Below are 21,989 nucleotides of genomic sequence, written 5' to 3'. Positions count from 1 at the left end.
TTGTCTATGTGTTTGGTTCAGTAATGGAGACAAAGGGGTTTGGACAATTTGAAACTAGATTGCGGGATATGAATGATGTGATAAGGCCTTGGCTGCAGAGGTCATTTCTGTCATTTTTTTTGAGGTAGCAAGGCTTAAGGGGTTAAAGTGGTGCAATAGTCGAGAAGAAGAGGGACAAAAGGAGGGGTTTGGGTCTGACCCTGCAGCTTCTGAGTTGGAGTAGTCGACTAAGAAAAAAAATGGTTATTGTTGGGAATAAATGTTTGAATTTCGTAGCTCGAGGAGGGCATTGACTTCACAGAGATAGTAGGTTAAGGTTGCACAGTAGATATAAGATCAGAGGAGTGAGGTGGCGCGACTGATGTCATCTTTTTCCTCCAAGCCTTAGGATTTGATTTTACGCTGGTGAGAGTCATCAATTTGTCGACCAATATGCTCTAATTTGCCAATTTAGTTGTTCTCCACCTCTGTTTCCTTCGTTCCATAATCGTCTAAGTCCCATACATTTGGTCTTTTTTCGTGGTGGTGGTGGTGGTGATTATTTGCTCCTTCCTAGGTCTCTGTAACGAAGGTTCTGCCTCAGAAGCTGGTGTCGAGAGGTTTGGTCTACAATGGTCTTTTGTATGACCCACCATACCACATTCAAAGCAGATTTCTAGAATTCCTCCATAGGAAATTTTTTAATGCTTTGTTTGGTTGGGGGATTTGAGAAGGGATTTGAAAAGGAAAAGGGAAAAGGTGTGTGAAACTAGGTGAAATATAGGCATATTTTATTTACATTTCACCTACCTTTCCATTTCCCTTTCCAAATCCATTTTCAAATCCCCTAACCAAACACAACATAAAGGATGTTGCCTATCTTGATTGATGGTGTCAAAGGCTTGCTTAAATCTACTTGGACATATACCCTTGGAAATCTCCCCCGATCGCTATTCTCCATATGGATGTCAATTTTGATGAGTTTTCCCAGTTTATGTCATATCTTCTCAAGCATTGAACGATCATAGAATTCGATAGGTAGTGAGGATATTCTCACCAATACTACAGCAAAAGATATTACTACATTATGTGGTTGAAATTCTAGTTTCCATCATCGTACGGAGAGAAAATTGTTGCCAGTGAACCAAGGCTCTTTTGTAAGGACTTTATTCAAATCATCTTCCTCTTGAAATTTGATCAGATGGAAGTGGTTTCCTAAATCCAGCCTATGAATGGCACTGATAGGTTTCCGGATTTCTTTCATTTTGGTTAAGAGGTAGGTGAAATCCAAATTTTTTCCCAGGAGTTTAATGATAATGGAGTTCAGCCAAAGGTTTCTGATTCTGTAGATTTTCGTAGGGGATAGGGAAATGGTAGGATAGTCTCCCTCCTCATTTGCTTTTTAGACTGGAGTTTCTGGTTTCGTGTTGAAGATGGGTGTTAGAACCCCTTCGCTTACAGAGAATAGAGTTGTTGAGGTTTCTTTGAAGGTTTTGGTAGCTCTAGTATTGCTAGTGTTTTCATGTTGGTTTCCTATCGAAGCCTTCCCAATAGGATTTGTGTTGTGGTTCACTGAGATGCTGGTCGTTGCAGAATGAACTATCATCCCTCCTGATCCTACTGCAGCTCCATGCTCATGATCCACTACTTGTACCTCAAGGTCCCCTGATGTTGTCTCATGTACTCCAAGTTGGCTCTCCACAGAAATTGCTGGTGTAGACTCAGTTGTTAGAGTGTTTTCTGTGTTGTCCACGAACCCATTATCCTTAGTCTTTGCCTCCACTGTTGTTGACCTCTTCTCCTTTACCTTCGCCGTTGCTTTGTCCTTCTCTTTCACCTTCACCGTTGCTTTCTCCTTCGTCATTGCTTTCTACTTCTCCTTCACCTTCATTTTATTTTTAACAAATAACAGTTTTCATTACTCATAATGAGGCCCATAGTGCAAGTCTTTCATATACGTTATGTACGGGGGCGAAATATCCTCTGCTTTCCGTACTCCTTGGACGTCAAGCTTCTTGTGACGACGTCTATCTCTGCAACACAGAAATGGTGAGCTGTCCGGTAGTGGTGTGCCGGATAGACCCTCCGACGATCAAGTCAGACCAATGGAGGAAGAAGAAGGCTATCAGAGAGAGAGAGAGAGTGTTAGTGATAGAGTGAATTTTTCATGCCTCTAACGTTCATCCTCCTTCATATTTCAAGGCTGGCCATGCAGCCTCAAGATTATGCGCGCACTACCTCTGCTGTCCTTCCCAGGACAGGTGGCAGTGCTCGCCTCTCACCACCTTACACGTGTAAAGGCTTAGTCCTCCCACCAGTACACGCAGAACTGTCCAACGGTATTGGCGCATGCCTGGAGCAGGTTTCCTCTCTCCTTCACGCCATTGGCCCAGGTGGCACACTTGTCCAGAATACCACGACCGGCCTATCACTTGTGGAGAATTGCCATCACATGCAGACAACCGGGCTATGCATCGCCGGCCTGTCCCTTGCAAAGGAGCCAAAGGACGATGCTCATGGCCGAGCTGATATTGACCGGTTCATTAGGCTAACCGGTTGTGAGGTATGCCGGCCTCCACCCGTCCTACCTTTATTCTCGGTCGCACGAAGCCCACTTATCTCGGCTGGTCGGTCAGAAGCGTGCCGGCCCTAACCGCGTCCATAGTCTAGCCCGGGTTACTTTAACTCGGACGCCACATAGCAATGCCGCTCTATCAAATGTAAGCGAGTCACTACTCGGTCATGCCACAGCCTACGTCTGCCCGGCCGATCTTCCCGACTAGCCATGGCCTATGCCTGCCCGGTCAATCCCCATCGCCGTGCAAAACGGACCAGTAGACCGCATCAGTGGGGGGAACGGCATGATGCCATGAAGTCTGTCATGACCCGCGATATCGTAGCTCGACCGTACAGTCCGTTCCAAAACTCCCCTCTCAATTGCCCCTTAACCCCATCCGAGCTAATCGTGATTGGGGTCACCACAAAGGCCGAGCTAACGGTCCCCAAGTCGCGCCAGTACCAAGCCGAGCGTGATGGGCTTTGAAGCCGTCACCGGGCTATCCCATTTGGTCGGTTATTTCTTCGGCAGTCTTGTCAAGCGTCGTACCGTCATACTGACAGACGCGTTTTCAGTGCCACGTGGCTCCCATCCATTGGGCCGTATAGCCCAGCCGTCCTTCGCGCGCAGAATTCAAATGGCTGTGCCGTTTGGGTTTTTCCTCCCTTTTTATGTACAGCCCAAGAGTCATTTGAACCCATCATTGTCCATTCTTTCCTCCAAACAAACCCTGAGCCTCCCAAACCTTCGAACCTCCAAGATCACTGCCATTACTGTCTCTATGCTACATCCTCCATTTCAGTTCCTTTCGAAGGCTGCAATCGAGCTCTCGAGGTTGCGTTCACCCTCGCATCTGTCCCCCTGGTAAGTTACACTACCCTCCCTTGCATTTTCTGTTTCTATTTCTCAAAATTTTTTTATACTTGTTCTTCATTTCCGTGCCACTGTGCTTCATGTTTTTTGCTTGGGACCTTTAAGGCTCTTCCTTTTTAGCCCCAATAATGTCACACCTTAGAAAAACAGGAACTGGTGGAGTGGAGGGGGCCTTCGTGCCCCTTGATTCACCAAGCCTCAAAGCCAAACCTCTGAACTTGATATGAACAGTTCAAATCTGGACTGAACCGAGCTAAATGCTCATTTAGATCCGTAGGTAGAGCTATAGCCGAGCAAAAACTAGTTTGTGGCTTTTTACTGAGGTCGCAACCGAGCTGAATACTCTAATTAGATTGGTGAATAGGAACGCACCGAGCTGAATACTCTAATTAGATTGGTAAATAGGAACGCACCGAGCTGTAACTTGAGGTCTCCACTTGAAAGCCTAATCGAGCTGAATACTCTATTAGAACTGCAAATAAGAATGAACCAAGCTAGGAAATCGACCAAGTAGTCTAGCCGAGATAGGGGTCAGGCCGGTAAAACACCAAAAATCCTTCACTGAGCTATTTCCAATAGGAGCCGTGGAATTTATGCCGCGCTAACCTTTTAGCCTCATTTTTTAACAATGCAGAACAAACTAGGACCGATCAGTTCAGTCAAGAACCATCACTGGTGGAGCTCAAAGACCGAGCAAATACACCAAACATTTTTGTCTGAGATACAAGTTAGTTCACCAAATAAAACCGAGATAGATGGGCAAGTACCGATTCATGGTGAGCTCACCCGGTGCGATGGCCGAGTTTCGTAGGGAGTACAACATCCCAGATGACGTCGTCTTAGAGCTCGCCAAAAAGGGAGACACCCCTTGGGGAGATCTAGACCGGTGCCCCTTCACTGTCGTATCAATAATAGAGGGAGGGCTCCGCTTCCCGGTTCAACCCTTGATCTGCGAATTTTTTAGGCAGACAAGGCTTTGCCCGACCCAAGTTTCAAATAACACTTACAAAATAATAAACGAGGTCGCCGAGCTGAACCGGAGGCTCGGTCTCAATCTCGGTCTGGCCGAAATTTTCCATCAGTATAGTCTAAGTAGAAATAAGAGTGGGCTTTGCTGGTACCTCAAAGTCAAGAAGGGCCGAACAAAGCTAATAGAGGGCAACCCGGACAAGGAGACCAACGACCACGACTTCTTGTGGGTGTCCGGTCGCTATGAGGACACCGAGGCACCCATACCGGGATGGTATATTAGAAAGGATTTTGGCAGTGCCGGTGAGTCGCTCGGCTGACCGCGCTATTTTCTTTATGCATAAATTACTTTCCATGCCGATCTAACACTTGTCTTCTTTTTGCAGATAAGCACCTAGCAGTAGACTACCACCAGGCCAACCAAGGGGCCATCAGAGCCCTGCTGTGCCATCCTGCCGAGGAGAGGGAGGCTTCGAAACTGCTCGGCTTCGAAAAGACCTACCACTACACCGCACCGCGCAAGAGCCGGGTTACCGACTTTCTGCGTGCGCCAACCCCAGAACCAGATCCAAACCTACCATCGATCAGGCTTGTTCCACTCACCGCTGAGCAAGAAATGGGGAAAATCAGGGCCATCAAGTCCATGATCACCGGGGAAGAAGACGAGTCCCCAAAACCAGAGGCAACCGGGGAGACATCCTCCACACCCGCCGGGTAACAAGAAGGGGCAGTACTGGCACTTGCCAGCGAGAAACCGGTTGGTCGGTCCAAGAAGTGGCCGAGAAAGGAGCAAACCGGACCGCGTCTGGCAGATGAAGACTCTACCGATCGCGTCTCCATCGAGCTCGGGGACCAGATCGAGCAACCACAGACCGACAAATCCAAGGGCCCAGCCACCCCCCCGGTCTGGGCGCCCGAGTTCAAATACCAGGACCGAGCAGTTTCTGCTGAAGACTCTGTCTACGCGGACAAGGACTACTCGCTTGGTTTCAATTTGACCAAGGGGTTGATCTTGCCCGCTGATATGAAAAAACACGACGAGCTTTCCGACCTCAAGGTCCTCCGCTCGGCGGCAAAATCCATAGTGCTGGTAAGTTCTCCATTCTTGGCTTCAAACTGCTTGCTCGGTTTTTGCTCGGTGTCTCGAATACTCACGATCTCTCGCTTGTTTTCAGGTCGCGCAAAAGAACTATTTGGCCCACGACCGAATGATCAAAGTGCGGCAGAGCCTTCGGGATGTCATTGCCGAAAACAAGGTTCAAAAGGTCGAGATAGAGAAACTCAAGGCCGCACAAGATGTAGTTGTGGCTGAGCTAGATGAACTGAGCCTGAAGGTTGACCGAGCTGAGGCGGACAAACAAAGGGCCGTGAAGTCAAATAAGGCCCGGTACCTCGCCGAGCTGCGCAAGCTGCGCGATGCCCACAAAGAAGAAAAGGACAAAGCTGTGGATGACGCCGAGGACCGGGGATACGCTCATGGGGAGAAAACTTATGAGCGGCAGGTCCAAACGACCAAGGACATCTTTTTCCAGTGCAGCTGGAAAGCTGCCGTGGAGAAAGTTGGCCTTGGACAGGATTCTGACATGTTCATAAATCCACCTACAGCCTATATCCCGGTCTACATGTTGGCGTACTCCCAGGCCACTCAAAATCGGCTTATCACAGAGGCACAGAAAGAGGCCGAGGAAGAAGCCGCCGCCGCCGTCGCACCGCAAACCGAGCAAACTTCTCCTGCAGCATCCCAAGATGCCGACAATAAAGAAGTTATTGACCGGGAGGTTGTCACGGTGGAAGGTGCTGACGATGAGGCCGAAGAAAACTTGCCCGAGCGCAATGTGGAAGAGGCCGAGCAAACTGTGCAAGTCGCCGAACAGACAGTTGAACTAGAATTGGATTGAACTCTGCCTTTCTCTATTTTCTTTGTTTTGGAATGTAACCGGGCTATGTCCACCCTCTTGTACTGAATTTTCCCTTATCAATGAAACTTTTGAACTTCTTGCTCGTATATCTTCTATTTCTGTTCGGTTGGCATCTGCATGGATTCCTCGATTCAATCGTTGACAATGCACAACTGCCAGGTCGGCTATGCCGCACAATTTGCCGAGCTAAAATCACCTTAAATGTTTTCTAATCAGAATTAGCAGTTCGGCTCCTTGAACTTTCAGTTGAACTGATATTTTAACTCGGCCGAGCAAAATCTACTCGGCCTTGACTGGTTTGTAGACTTTGTAGAATTCCAATACTTCAACGTGACCGAGCAAAATTTAGCTCACCTTTTAAGTTGGGTAAGCCGCCAACATTTCTTTTCCGCCGAGCAAAGTCAGCTCGGTTTTTTATCGGTTGGACAAAACTCTAACATTGCAAATTCTGCCGAGCAAACTCCGCTCATTTTCCATATTGGACAAGACACCAATATGCCAACTGGGACGAGCAAAATCAGCTCGGCCCTTACATTGGGCAAAACACCAATGTTTCAGTTAAGTTGGTCATGACACCAACATTTCAACCGGGCGAGCAAAACCAGTTCGGCCCTAATGCGAATTGGTCCGTACGCCAAGTATATCGTTGGATAATGCACCAACTGTTTGTGCGGTCTCCTTGCCCCTGGCATCCATAATTGCCTGGCTTCCTTACGATGTCATTGTACAAAGATGTAATACCAAACAACAAGAGGGCTATTTTTCATTACAAAAACATTGCTATCTTTTACATCAATTGCCAAAAGGCTAAAGGTCTAGAAAAGCTAAACAACACAAGAAAATTACATCTTAAAAGTAAAAGGCCTTAAGGTTGGCCGTATTTCATGGTCTGGGGACAGTCTTGCCATCTAAATCTTCCAGATGGTATGCCCCTTTACCAGCAAGACCAATCACCTTGTATGGTCCTTCCCAATTTGCATCAAGCTTTCCTTCGCCAGGGACCACCGTATTGCCATGCACCTTTCTTAAGACCCAGTCCCCAATCTTGAATAGCCTGGGGTGCACTGCCTTATTGTATTTTTTGGATAGTTCTTGTTGGTAAGCAGCAATGTGGATTAGCGCTCGCTCCCTCCTTTCCTCAGCGAGGTCAAGTTCCAATGCCACGGCTTCATCGTTTAGATCAGGCTGGAAACTTTCAGAGCGGATGGTTGGCATGCCAATTTCCAACGGGATGATGGCCTCCATGCCGTAGGCCAAAGCGAATGGTGTTTTCTCGATCGACCGTCTTGGGGTAGTGCGGTATGTCCAGAGCACATTAGGGAGTTCTTCAACCCACTTGCCCTTTGCCTTCTCAAGCCGCTTCTTCAGCCCGTCCAGGATGGTCTTGTTTGAGGCCTCTGCTTGACCATTCGACTGAGGATAGGCCGGTGTCGAATTGTAGAACTCGATCTTCAACTCTTCGCAAAATCTGCGAAAGAGTTTACTATCAAATTGAGTGCCATTATCCGAGATAAGGGCCTTGGGTATACCGAAACGGGTGATGACGTTTTGCCATACAAATTTCTTCACGTCCTTTTCCTTTATGATCGCTAGTGGCTCGGCCTCAACCCACTTGGTGAAATAGTCGGTGGCGGCGATGAAGAACTTGCGATTGCCCGGTGCTGCTGGGAGTGGTCCAACAATATCCAATCCCCAAAGCGCGAACGGCCAAGGACTTGAAAGTGGGAGCAAATCTCTAGCTGGCTGGTGGATCTGGTGAGCGAATTTCTGACACTTTTCACACCGGCGAACGTATTTCTGCGCGTCCGCCTGCATGCACGGCCACCAGTAACCTTGGGAAATTGCTCGGTAAGCCAAGGACCTGCCTCCAGTATGGCTTCCACAGATGCCCTCGTGTATCTCATAGAGGAAAGCCTCCACCTTGGTGGGGTGGACACATTTCAAATACGGCCCGGTGAAAGATTTCTTGTACAAGGCCCCAGACGGGGAGAGCCAAAACCGCTCTGACTTTGCCCGGATCTTGTGTGCCGCCTTCTTTTCTTCTGATAGAATTCTATCTTTCAGGAAGGCGATGATAGGATCCATCCAAGAGGGGCCCAAGTCAGTGCAAAGTACCTCGGCCACTTCCGGTTCGTCTATACTTGGCCGCGGTAAAAATTCTATCATCAAGGGGTTGGGAAAAACTGTCTGAGTAGAAGCGAGCCCGGCCAACTCATCAGCCGTGTTGTTTCCTTCGCGGTTGATCTGCTCTACCCTTACGGCAGCGAATTTCTTGATCTCTGCACGCACCAGCGCCTGATACTTGGCCATTCTTTCATCCCTGGCCTCATACTCCCCTGAGACTTGATTGACCACCAGCTTGGAATCGCTGAACACCATCAGGGCCGACGCTTTCATTCTTAGTGCGCTTCTTAGCCCGACAAGGAGGGCTTCATATTCCGCCTCGTTGTTGGACGCCGGGAAACCGAGCGTAATTGCTTGTTCAATGATCATTCCGTCCGGTGAAGTCAGCACGATACCCAGCCCGGCCCCATGTCTGTTGGATGTCCCATCGACGAAGAGTTTCCACATCTCGCTGACAAACAACTTCCAGCAATCAGAAGGGTTTTGGGAACTCCTCAAATCCAAGTCTCTGGTTGGCTCACTTTGGTCTCTTTCCTCGTCATGGTTGACTTCCTCCTTCATCGCGTCATTCGCCTTCGCTGGTTTGGTCACTCTTTGCCCTTCCTCCTCTTGCGCACCAACACTTGTTTTTGTTGCCAGAACCATGGGTTGTGCTAAATCCGCACCAACCAAATCAATCGAGCAGACTGGATGCATCCCAGGGGCAAATTCCGCCACAAAGTCAGCAAGTGTTTGAGCCTTGATTGCGGTGCGCGGTTGGAACTTGATGTCATATTGCCCTAATTCCACGACCCATTTCAAAATTCTCCCAGTGAAGTCTGCCTTTTCAAAAAGCACCTTGAGCAGGAACTCGATTAACACAACTATTGTATGGGCATGAAAATAGTGTGCCAGCTTTTTTGACGCCATCATTAGGGCCAGCGCCAATTTTTCCAAGGGAAGATATCTCGTTTCGGCTGGGAGTAGAGTCTTGCTTACATAGAAGATCGGTAGGTGCTGGATGCCTTCAGCACGGACCAATACTGCGCTGACCGTGTGTTGAGAGATAGCCAAGTAGAGGTACAACTCTTCGCTCGGCTGAGGTGTGACCAAAATAGGGACTGAGGAGAGGTATGCTTTCAGGTCTGCTAGTGCGCGGTCGCACTCGTCATCCCAGAAGAACTTGGACTTCAATGTTTTAAAGAAGGGCCTGCAATGATCCGAAGACCGGCTGATAAATTTGTTCAATGCGGCTGCCATCCCGGCAAGATGTTGCACGTCTTTCGTGGAGTTAGGACGCTCCAGGTCTTGTATAGCCTTGATCTGTGATGGGTCAGCTTCAATCCCTCGATTTGTGACTAGAAAACCCAAAAACTTCCCGGTGCCGACTCCGAAGGCGCATTTGGAAGCATTCAAACGAAGCTTGTGGCGTTAAGTATAGCAAACATCTCTGCTAGGTCGGAGAGGTGCTGAGCTTTCTCCTTACTTTTCACCACCATATCGTTGATGTAGGCCTCCATGGTGCGACCCAGCATTGGGGCGAACATCTTTGTCACCATCCGTTGAAAAGTTGCTCCGGCATTTTTCAGGCCGAACGGCATGACTTTATAGTAATACAAGCCTCTGGAAGTGGTGAACGATGTGATCTCTCGGTCCGGTTTATACATGGCTATCTGGTGGTAGCCGCGATATGCGTCCAGGAAGCTAAACCTCTAATGGCCAGCGGTTAAGTCCACCAGCTAGTCAATTCGTGGGAGGGGAAAGCTGTCCTTGGGGCAAGCTCGGTTGACAGTCTTGTAGTCAACGCAGACTCGCCACTTGCCGTTCTTCTTCGGAACAACCACCGTGTTGGATATCCACCGAGGGTATTGCACTTCCTCTATGGCCCCAGCTTCCAACAAATTCTTCACTTCTTCTGCCACCACTTCAGCATGGTGCAAGGCTGAGCGGCGCGTCCTTTGAATGACTGGCTGTGCATTGGGGAAGACATTCAACTGATGACAAATGAAGCTCAGGTCGATGCCAAGCATGTCGTAAGGCGTCCAGGCAAAGGCCTCCAAATTGGAAACCAAGAAGTTGACATAATTCATCCGCTCGGTGCTAGACAAGGATGATCCCAAGAGGAAGAATTTAGTTGGATCGTTCTCGTCAATGCGCACTTCCACCAAATCTTCGACCGATTTTTCCTCAGCCTTTCTTCCTACGTCTTCAAGGACCTCTTTACCCTCGGGCCCCTCAATCATTTGGACGAACCCTTTGGCCGCTCGGCTGCCATTTACCACAACGAAGCATTGCTTTGCCATCACCTGGTCCCCCCAAACTTCCTCTATTTGTTTGCTTGGTGCCGGAAAGCGCATGACTTGGTGGAAGGTCGAAGCAACTGCTTGCATGGCGTGCAGCCAGCCCCTGCCTAAGATCAAGTTGTAAGTCAATGGAGCTTTGAGCACCCAGAATTCTACTTGCTTTACAACCGATCCCGCTTTGACCGGCAAAATAATCTTTCCGATTGGCCATTCTGGCTGTGAGTTGAAGTCGACCAAAGGGGACGTTGCGGGGGCCAAGTCCTTGTCTTCCAACTTCATTTGTTTAAACGCGTCATAATACATAATTTCTACCGAACTCCCCTGGTCGATCAAGATTCTCTTGATGTCAAAGTCTTTGACGCGAAGAGTGACTACTAAAGCATCATTGTGCGGCATCTGAACTCTTTCCAAGTCCTTGGTCGAGAATGAAAGGATGTCCCTCTCTTCGGTCTTTCCCCTCTTCACAGCGGGCTGAACAGAGAGCACTTCCCTCATGTGCTCGGCCTTCTTGATCATCCCTTTCAGCGCGCAGACCCTGGCCGGTTCAATGATACCATGGATAACGTTGATTACACCTTGCGGGGTCGCATCCAGGGCGGCTAGGCCGTTTGGCTCGGCTTGCCCTGATGGTGCGGCCTTCATTCCCCCATCTGTATTGGTCAAGATGTCCAGCCGCCACCAACTCCTCCAAGTGTTGTTTGAGCGGCAAGCAGTCCTCCGTTCGATGGCCCTGTTCTTCATGGAAGGTGCAGCGATATTTTGAATTGAAGCCCCTCTGCGCACTCCCCAACTTGACCGGCCAACGGACGAAGGGTTCACCTCGAATCTCGCTCAAAATGCGGTAGATGGGGATTTTAAAGACCGTGGTGATTCCAGTCCGTGCCTTCAATTTTCTTTTGGCATCCTTTGCTGCATCACGGGAGTGTCAGCCCGGTCGTGTCGGCGGCCCTTATTTTTGTCATCACGGTTTGAACCATGGCTCTGATCTTTTAACCAGGTGTTGGGGCAGTTATCCTCCTGCCCAACCGAGTGAACTTTTCCCGCCACCCTTCTGTCCGCCGCGACCGGATTATCCTTCTCGGTCACGGAAGCGACATCATTCTCGACGCGAATGTGCTCATTGATCCGCTGCATCAATGACTCCATGGTTGTGGGTTGATGCATCGTGAGTGAATCTCGCAGCCTATGCCCTACTGGGAGACCCCGTTTGTATTGAGTGATCGCCAGATTGGTGGGGCAGTCGAGGATCTCATTGCAAGTTTCCCAGTATTTCGCATTGTATGCCATCAACGAACATCCAGACTCCATCTTGACACCCAGGAGATGGTCGACCTCCTTCGGCGTTCGTGTGTTGGTTTTGAATTTGGTGACGAAGGCTTCCGCTAGTTGCTGCCACCCCTCAATACTCCCCTCCGGGAGCCTTTCGAACCACTTCAAACCCAACTCTCCCAAGCTTGCTAGGAATATGAGGCACATCAAGGCGTCGTTGCGCCGGTGGCCAGCCATTATTTGCCGATAATGGCTCACATGCATGTACGGATCCGTCTTGCCGTCGTACAAAGTGAACTTTGGCTGGTGGAATCCGACGGGTAGTGGTGTACTCTCAATCTCTGGAGACAGCGGCGTGGCTGTAAGTCGCGCCATCTCTTTGTCCATCAGCGCAGGGGCTATCATTTTGGGGGCTGGCATCGCCACTTCCTCACTACAACGAACTGGAGCGCTCAACCTTTGCAATGCCGGCACTCTCTGAGCCTCTCGACGGCGCGCCCTCTCCTCCAATACGTCCCTCAAGTCCCTGGAACTTGTGGAGAAAGAGGATCGCGACGTCGGCGTCGGGCGTGAGGGGCGGTAAGTGCTGTCGCAAGAGAGGGACCTGCCATCTCTTTGGTCAGAATCTCCAACTCCATAGTTCCTGGTGATGGAGAGAGAGTGAGTCCTCCCCTGGCGGCGACTGCTACAACGAGGGAATGGGGTGCGCTCAATGAGGTTGCCCTCTCCAGCAACACCCTTCCCTTTAATCTAGCGTTTCAGCATCTCCATCTCTGCCGCCATCTTGCGAATGAGGGCATCTTGGTACTTGAGTTTGTGCTACAGGCGCTGCGCATGGGACTCCCCCCGGCGTCGGCGGCCCTCTGGACTTGGCGAGCAATCAGTACTCCTTCCACGTTTGTCTCGCGCACCTCGCGAAGAAGCCTCTAGGCCCGCAATGGCTGGAATATTCGGGGGGCCTTCTCTCAGGTGGATATACTCAGGTATGACGCCATCGACGACGGACAGTGGGGCTTCGTCGTTGTTGGCCATGGAAATGGTCAAAGAAGCTCAAAGAACAAGGGTTGAGTACCAACTTTTCCCACAGACGGCGCCAATTGTACGGGGGCGAAATATCCTCTGCTTTCTATACTCCTTGGACGTCAAGCTTCTTGTGACGGCGTCTATCTCTGCAACACAGAAATGGTGTGCTGCCCGGCGGTGGTGTGCCAGATAGACCCTCCGACGATCACGTCAGACCAATGGAGGAAGAAGAAGGCTATCAGAGAAAGAGAGAGTGTTAGTGATAGAGTGAATTTTTCATGCCTCTAACGTTCGTCCTCCTCCATATTTTAAGGCTGGCCATGCAGCCTCAAGATTATGCGTGCATTACCTCTGCTGTCTTTCCTAGGACAGGTGGCAGTGCTCGCTTCTCACCACCTTACGCGTGTAAAGGCTTAGTCCTCCCACCAGTATACGCAGAACTGTCCAACGGTATTGGCGCATGCCTGGAGCAGGTTTCCTCTCTCCCTCACGCCATTGGCCCAGGTGGCATACTTGTCTAGAATACCACGACCAGCCTATCACTTGTGGAGAATTTCCATCACATGCACACAACCGGGCTATGCATTGCCGGCCTGTCCCTTGCAAAGGGGCCAAAGGGCGATGCTCATGGCCGAGCTGATATTGACCGGTTCATTAGGCTAACCAGTTGTGAGGTATGCCGGCCTCCACCCATCCTACTTTTATTCTCGGTCGCACGATGCCCATTTATCTCAGCTGGTCGGTCAGAAGCGTGTCGGCCCTAACCGCGTCCATAGTCTAGCTCGGGTTACTTTAACTCGGACGCCACACAGCAGTGCCGCTCTGTCAAATGTAAGCGAGTCACTACTCGGTCATGCCACAGCCTACGTCTGCCCAGCCGATCTTCTCGACTGGCCATGGCCTATGCCTGCTCGGTCAATCCCCATCGCTGTGCAAAACGGACCAGTAGACCGCATCAGTGGGGGGAACGGTATGACGCCGTGAAGTCTGTCACAACCCGCGATATCGTAGCTCGGCCGTACAGTCCGTTCCAAAACTCTCCTCTCACGTGAGATTTGCACCCAAAAAAAAAAAAAAAAGTCACATACAAAGCATTTATTTTTAAATTATCCCACTCAAATGCTATTTTCTCTAAAATCAAATCCATTCATTTTGTCACTAAAAAAATAGGGAAACAGCTCAATGTTTATTTAAAAAATAAAAATAAAATAAAAAAATAAAATTATGTGGTACTTCAATTGGTTTCGTAATTAAAAACAAAAAGAAAGATATCTATATATATATATATATATATATTATTTTTATAAAATTTTATTTTTTAAAAGAGAAAGAATAATTTTTTAAAAATGTAAAAATATAATTTTATATTTATTTTTGTCAAATAAAATTTTTCTTTAATAAAGAAGATTCCATTATTATTATTATTATTTATTTTAGAGAGTGAAACCAAACATATCCAAAACATTCAAAAATCGTACTTGAGTTTGAAAGGAATTACTGTGGCCTCGTTTGGGAACAGACTAATTTAGTAACTTTTTGGCTATTTGACTAAAAAGGTAGGTAAAAAAAATTTGTATGTTTGGGATGACTTTTTGGTTAATTACGAAAAGATGTGTAAAAAGTAGAGAGAAAAGAGAATCTTTGACTTTTTGGTATGAGTTGTTGGCTTTTTGACTAATTTAGTAACTTTTTAACTAATTGGTTAAAATAGTCCCTTCCCAAACGAGGCCTGTATAAATAATTTCAAAACTTGCAAGTAGCATACATATATACATATATGTCTCTCTATCCTCGGATTAGGATCAGTTCAAAAAAAAAATAAAATAAATAAAATAAAAATTGGATTAGGATGAATTAGGATCGTCCCAGTCTTTGTCCTGCCCCCACGAAATCCAGAGCTTTGATTCGTCGTCCCCCCTTCCTTCATATAAAACATTCCCTTCTCTCGCTTCCCGCACTTAAAAATCAAATCAGAACATCCTTTTTGAACTCAAATTCCCGAGATGAGCATCCAGTACATTTCATAGCCATGACCAATCACAACGGTCGGATCATCGCCCACACGTTTCCTTTCACTGCACCTGCACCTCACAGTAATGCAATCAATCGCGCCCACGCGCCACTACTCGCACTACTGTTCTTGGCGGCGGCGGCACCACCTTATGCGGCCGCGCAGATGAGTTTGCATCCTCCATCATCTTCTATTTCTCCTTACACCAACTTCGCTCCGTCAACGGGGATCGTCACCGTGGTCCTCGTTTGCTTCTTGTTCTTCATCTGCTTCTTCTCCATGTACATCCTCCACTGCATCAACGACACCGCCACGGAAGCAAATTCCGCCCGATTGCGGCGGTTCCCGCGCGGCCTCGATCCGAAAGCAATCGAGTCTTTCCCCATTTTTCACTACTCGGAGATCAAAGACCACAAGATCGGCAAAGGAGCGCTACAGTGCGCGGTGTGTATAAACGAGTTCGAAGACGACGAGATTCTCAGATTGCTTCCCAAGTGTGATCACGTGTTTCATTCTGAGTGTATTGACGCTTGGTTGGCTTCTCACAGCACCTGTCCCGTCTGTCGAGCGAACCTCGTGCCGCCTCCTCCTCCGGAGAAGGTAAATCAATCGAATGAATCGATTGATGAGCACAATTTCAGAACTGAACTCAGTGAAGTAGTGCAAAACGAGAATCAAATTTCAATTTCAATTAATGTTGAAGAAGAAGAAGAAGAAAATCAAAACAGAGATCCGGAAGCAAGTGAGTTTCCGAAGCAGAATCGAGAGCGAGTGGCGAAGTTTCAGAGGTCGCACTCGACGGGTCACTCACTGGTTGGACTCGGAGAGAGCTCCGAGAGGTACACGCTGAGGTTGCCGGAAGAAGTGAGGAAGCAGATCATGATGAGTGGGGGGCTGAAGAGGACCAGGAGTTGCATCTTGTTTTTCCCGACGGAAGGGAGTAGTCGGGGCCGGTCCGATCGGGTTGGGAGGTTGGACCGGTGGGTTTTTAGCCTGACGCCACCGTTTTTCTCGAAGAACAACCGTTCCAAGGTGGGGGTTGACGGAGACGTAACGGAGGTGGGGAGCTCTAAGATTATATGTGACGCCTGTGAAGACGCAGTTTGACTGTCTTGCGGTGAAGGGTGACGGAGTTGAACAATTATCGGCTCCCCTTCCTGTTTAATTTAATATAGTATTTATTTCATTAAAATACATTTTTTTATTATAATTCTTAAGATAAATTACAGTTTCACATTAGTCCAGTTTATTATACAGTGTGTTTGGTTTGAATTTTTTAGATTAAGGGATTATTTGGAATGTCCTAAATAAGTGTGCTTTTTAACTAAAAAGTTGAGGAAAAAACACATGAATGTTTGAGTTAACTTTTTGAATTTTTATGAAAAATATGTATTAAAAAATTATATAAATAAGTGTATAGGGGAATAAAGTGATAGAATAGGCTGTACGGTTGGAAGCCTAAAGGGCAGTGCAGCAAGGGCACTGTAGGAGATTGATTCTCTACTTTTTGGTTATAAATTGGTCGGTTTTGCTCGGCCTATAGGGGCCCACCATGGGTCCCGTTTTACTAATCGGAATCATGTAATGTGTAAAACTCGTCGAGTACTATGTGCTTGTAAAAAATCACGTTGATTGGATATCGATAGCTATCTGATCGTGTTTTTTTTTTTTGTTAACTGTTAACTATAACACTATCTATTTTTATAAAAAATTGATTTGATCATGTATTTAGCGATACCCGATAGATGTGATTTTTAACAGGTATATAGTACTAGACGATTTCTACATATTCAACGGTTCAGATGATCAAAACGGGACACATGATGGCCCCCACAGGCCCAACTCTACCATCCAATTTAGTGAATATTGTACTATAATTGTTTTTCCCCACCCCACCTTCACGTCAATATCAATCTTGGGGCTTTTTATTTTTTATTTGTATTAGTGTGTATATTATTTTTTAATATTTATTTTTACAAATAGTGATAACTTTTTAACTTTTTGGATTTTTCAAGGGTTGCCAAATTTGGTCTAAATTTTTTAAAAATTGAATTTTTTGATTTTTATATTTTTTTTTATTTTTAGTGAATATTTTTAAAATTTTAAATATTTTTTTTACATTTTTAGATGCACCTTACTTAAATATATCTAAAAAGTAAATAATTTATAAAAATATTTTAAAAAATTAATAAATATATAAAAATATGAAAAATATATAAAAATATTTTTTTGGTATTTTTGGTATTTAGTAAAATTTTTAAAAGGTTTTTTTCATAATTTTTTTTACATTTTAGGTATATTTATGTTAGGTATGTTTAAAAAATAAAAAAAAAATTACTTAAAATATTAAAAAAATTCAATAAAAATAAAAAAATAAGAAAAACAAAAAAGTAAAATTTTTGGAAAAGATGAACCGAGCAAACTTCTCAAAAAAATTTAAAAAGAAAAAAAAGAGTAATGTTTAATCTTAGAAAAAATAAAATTTGAACCCATCAGCTTAAATTCAAATTCAAATTTACATCCAAGCCCAACCCAATTGTATCAAATACCCACAATTCATCTTTTCCACTTGTATAATGCCATATCCAACATTTAATCAAATTCATCACCAAATTTAAATTTGGTGAAAAAATACACTTTTTTGGTCTCTAATGATTTTATCAAACCTGTATCAAATTGAAAACATTTGAAACCTTTCACTAAATTGAGGATGTTTTGCACCTTTTAGTAATTTACTGTGTGTAGTCATTGAGTGTGGATCACCAGACAACTGACCGGATGTCCTCTCTAAATGACCACCTCAAGGCATTTAGAGGGGAAAAACTTACATTGACCGGTCGTCCCCCCGGTCGACTACCTCAGTATCTTTTTTTGAGGAAACAAACTCAGTGAAGAAAAAAGTGAAAGCTGAACTTTCAAGCTACATAGTTCCAACAGATGAATTTCCATGCTCATTGTTCATACAAAATAAATGAGGAGTTCAGCCACCGAGAGCTTTAGATAGAATATTCACTACAGGAAAAAACACTTTTAGTGACCAACATTTCTGGTCGCAAAAAGGTCAAATCTGGTCGCTAATAGTTTTTAGCGACCAAAAAAAGTTGGTCGCAATTTGGTCGCCAAAAGTCCGTCACAGAAGGTTTTTGGAGACCAAAAGTGAAGTTGGTCGCGGAAAATCATCATTTGCGACAACATTCTTTGGTCGCGGAATGCTCTTGAATTTGTCAAAATTGATCCTATTGCGACTAAGAATTTGGTCGCTAAAAGTCTACTTTCTGCGACCATCTATTTTGGTCGCTGAAAGATAACCATTTGCGACGAAAATATTGGTCGCAGAAAGTAGACTTTTAGCTACCAGAATAATTCTAGTCGCGGAAAGTGAGCATTGGCGACGAAGGTTTTGGTCGCTGAAAGTGGAGTTTTGGCGACCAGAATAATTCTGGTCGCAGAAAATGATCATTGGCGACGAAATTTTTGGTCGCTAAAAGTGGGATTTTGGCGACCAGGATCTTGTTGGTCACAGAAAGTGAGCATTGGCGACGAAAGTTTTGGTCGCGAAAAGTGGGATTTTGGCGACCAGGATCTTGTTGGTCACAGAAAGGGTGTGTTTAGCAATTCCTAGAGGCTTTTTGCGACTAAAAACATATTGGTCGCAAAAAAACATTTAATTTCAAAATTGATTCTTTTAAATATAATGCTAAATTTTTTGTAATACCTATAATACATTTGCAATTAATACATAATTCATGCCCATCCAATCAATTTTAATATACCAATCCAATCTAAAAAAAAAAAAAAACCATCAATTATAAAGTCAAAATAATAATTAATATATTTACAACCACCTGTCAATATCAACATATTACATGCCCAAAATAACCATCCATCCTTATAATAAATTCACCACATCAAAAATCAAAAAAACCATCAATTATAAAGTCAAAATAGTAATTAATATATTTACAACCACCTGTCAATATCAACACATTACACGTCCAAAATAACCATCCATCCTTACAATAAATTCACCACATCAAAAAATATTTAACAAAACATCAAAGATTTCAAATGCATGTCATATTTGTCCAATGCGAAGTATCTCAAAAACTCCACATATATATATGCACAACTTAGAATTAATGCATCGGCAAACTCAGATCCATAAACATGCATGACTACGCCTCTAGCTAGCTACCTGCAATAAAAAAATAAAAAAAAATTGAAGAAAGCGTTGTTAATAATAATATATTTGTTTACATTTCTAAATAAAAAATAAAAAAAAAACCACAACACCACCACATTATTACCATCCTTACAGTTCGTGTATTATCTCCTCCATCACTAGTTCAATCCCTAACTATGTAAATAGAATTATTATCCATGTATAGATTGTAAATAGAATATTCTGTTAACAAGACAGTCATAGAAATGTAACTATGTAACTATGTACCTAAATCCAATAATTTAATACCAAGTCATGTACTGAAAATAAGGCACCTCAACCTATGTCCCTCAACCATCCAACTATGTACCTAAATCCGAATGAAATTAACCTATGAAACCAATCAAATCAATATTAGACCATCATATGAATGGATGCCAACACGACAGTCATAGATCAACTGTCAAAATCAGATCTATGAGCTGATAAATTGAAACAAATCCCAGAAGTATTCACAAACCATCAAAAGCAATAGTACTTACTCATCAAAAGAGTCGTATCCACTACCATTGCCCTGCATTTGTCTCATAAAGTGTTCAAACTGCTCAAAGCGTCCTTCATATGATTGAATTATCCCTTTCAGTGATGCTACCTCTTCTTTAAGGCCCTTAACCTCTTCATCACGTGCTTGTGATGACCTAGTTGTAGACTTGAATGCAGAAGACGGCTTTGGACCAACCCCGAAACCTCTCAAATACCCTGAACGCTTCCCAAGGACTTGAACAGTAATTTCCTCCTGTGTTAGCGGAGTTGCTCCAGGCTGTGAAGATTCCTCACGAAGTTGGTCCATCTTTTCCTGTTTGTGTTAAAAAAAGAAAAGAAAAGAAAAGAAAAAAAAAAAAAGGATCAACAGTTATCCTATTTTACAAGTACACTAACTAGTTAAGCATTATATAGGACTATGAATAACAAATATAATGAAGGTATACTTACATATAACTCCGCACAAACTGGTTCAATCCAATCTTTTTTTTTCTTACTCCAATGTGAGGTCTTGAAAAAATCTACAATGTGAGGCTCCTTTCCAGTTTCAATTCCCTACATGAAACATATAAAATGCAAGCTTAGTAATATTGTTAATAAAAAAATTGCAGCATTAACTATAAGTTTTAAAACAAAAAATATGTTACCTCAATTGAGATTGCTGCTGAAAATGACCTTGAACCCATGGTGTGATTATAGGGTAACTTTTTCCTGTTGGCTATATTTCTTGTTGACCGTTTCTACAATGCAATAGAAATATTAACTTAAAAATCAATATCCAAGCATGGTTCCTATATCTTTCCCTCCATCTCTGCAATTTCCTTACTATGTCTCATATATAATTGTATATTATTTGAATTTCAAAGAAACTTGGGACCTTTGAGTTATTCATTGTAGTGCAATTAAAAGAAACATCCATGACTGTTAAGTTAATTACCTTGTGTGTGTCACCAAGAAACACTTCATCAATCATGTATCTCCAATCTTCTTCGCTCACCCCAGCAAATGGTTTACTATAAGGATCTGTACCTTCTTTCACCAACTCTTTGTAATGTTCATGCATATGATATCGCCAGCCTTTAAACAAATGTGTGGCCTTTGTGTCAATGATTTCTTGTGGAAGTGGACTCTCATCATATCCTTCAATCTCAAACTTATCCTGTCCCAATTAAACATAAAATGAAAATTAAACATCTTATATATTAATTACTTCAATCTCAACAACTATAAAAATTAAATTACCCGCAAGGATTGTACAATAGCTGCTCGAATGACTGGTGGAACGTCCTCCCAATTTTTTGTTCCTTGCAATGGGGCTTGCAATCGAATTTGTGCCCCCAATTTGTTAGCGGCCTTGGTGGCATTAAGCCCCACAAATGTCCTCCTCTCAATAGAAACTCCAACAAAAAGCTTCTTCCCACCATGTTGGCTCATGAGTCTACTACTGTTCTTATCCCTAGTTGGACCTCGTACTCGCTTTGCAGATGGACCTATATTATAAACACAAAATGAAACACTATTATAGGCTGCTGCTAAATAAACTTCTGTTGCTGTATATACAGAGCAGATTTTAAGAACTCTCTTTAAATAGCATATGTGAATGAAGATTACTATGTGTCATATAATGTTCATAGGTTGCTGCTGCTGCTGCTATATAGGTTGCTGTAGATTTTAAGAACTCTCAAGTTTAAAGCATCATGGAATGTATATGCCTTTATTCAAGCTTGCTATTATGTCATGTTCATGATTATAAGATTACTATGTCTAAGATAAGATGACTGAACATGCCTGTAATCCTGACTATATCAGCCTCGACTGCATAGAATGGTAAAATTATTTCAACATTAGGAACATGTAGATGCTCTGTTCTATTGGCTAATTTTTCTGGCCTAACTGCAGCAAGATTTAGCTTCTTAACTTCTTTAACTAACTGCAGCAACCTCCAGGAACTGGACATAGGCCTTAACAGGTTCAAAGGTGAATTACCAACTTTGATTGCTAATTTTTCAACTACTCTTCAACAGCTGATTGCAGGAGCAAACCAGATATCAGAGGGAAGGAGGGAGAGGTTTTGATCGTAATGATATTAGATCGTAACCAATATCTCTTTGAGCATTACCAAAGACCACTTCAATTGTAACCAACAATACCACTTTATAGAGGGCAGAGGGAAGGAGGGAGAGGTTTTGCTCAATGGCAACTGCTCAAATTCTGGTAATATGTTTATTTGTTTGATTGAATCAAATACTTATTTTTCTCTATATATTTCTTCTCTTAA

The 21,989-nt window shown here is 44.4% G+C and overlaps 2 protein-coding genes across 2 annotated transcripts; one reads left to right on the top strand and one right to left on the bottom strand.

Annotated features, from left to right (window-relative positions):
* Positions 1-14,484: 14,484 nt before the first annotated feature.
* LOC114255865 (E3 ubiquitin-protein ligase ATL6) lies at positions 14,485-16,250 on the top strand. The gene has a single exon (XM_028195403.2). The coding sequence runs from the start codon at positions 15,025-15,027 to the stop codon at positions 16,111-16,113; it is 1,089 nt and encodes a 362-aa protein (XP_028051204.1). The 5' UTR covers positions 14,485-15,024; the 3' UTR covers positions 16,114-16,250.
* Positions 16,251-19,469: 3,219 nt separating this feature from the next.
* LOC145790231 (uncharacterized) lies at positions 19,470-21,039 on the bottom strand. Its single transcript, XM_082868030.1, has 4 exons — positions 20,649-21,039; positions 20,359-20,451; positions 20,162-20,266; positions 19,470-20,024 (listed from the first exon to the last, which is right to left on the bottom strand). The coding sequence occupies exons 1-4, from the start codon at positions 20,772-20,774 to the stop codon at positions 19,707-19,709; spliced, it is 642 nt and encodes a 213-aa protein (XP_082724156.1). The 5' UTR covers positions 20,775-21,039; the 3' UTR covers positions 19,470-19,706.
* Positions 21,040-21,989: the final 950 nt, after the last annotated feature.

The sequence above is a fragment of the Camellia sinensis genome, chromosome 1, assembly GCF_055761805.1.
Source record: "Camellia sinensis isolate YWXY chromosome 1, ASM5576180v1, whole genome shotgun sequence".
Classification (NCBI taxonomy): domain Eukaryota; kingdom Viridiplantae; phylum Streptophyta; class Magnoliopsida; order Ericales; family Theaceae; genus Camellia; species Camellia sinensis.
This window is presented reverse-complemented; position numbering and strand designations above follow the sequence as displayed.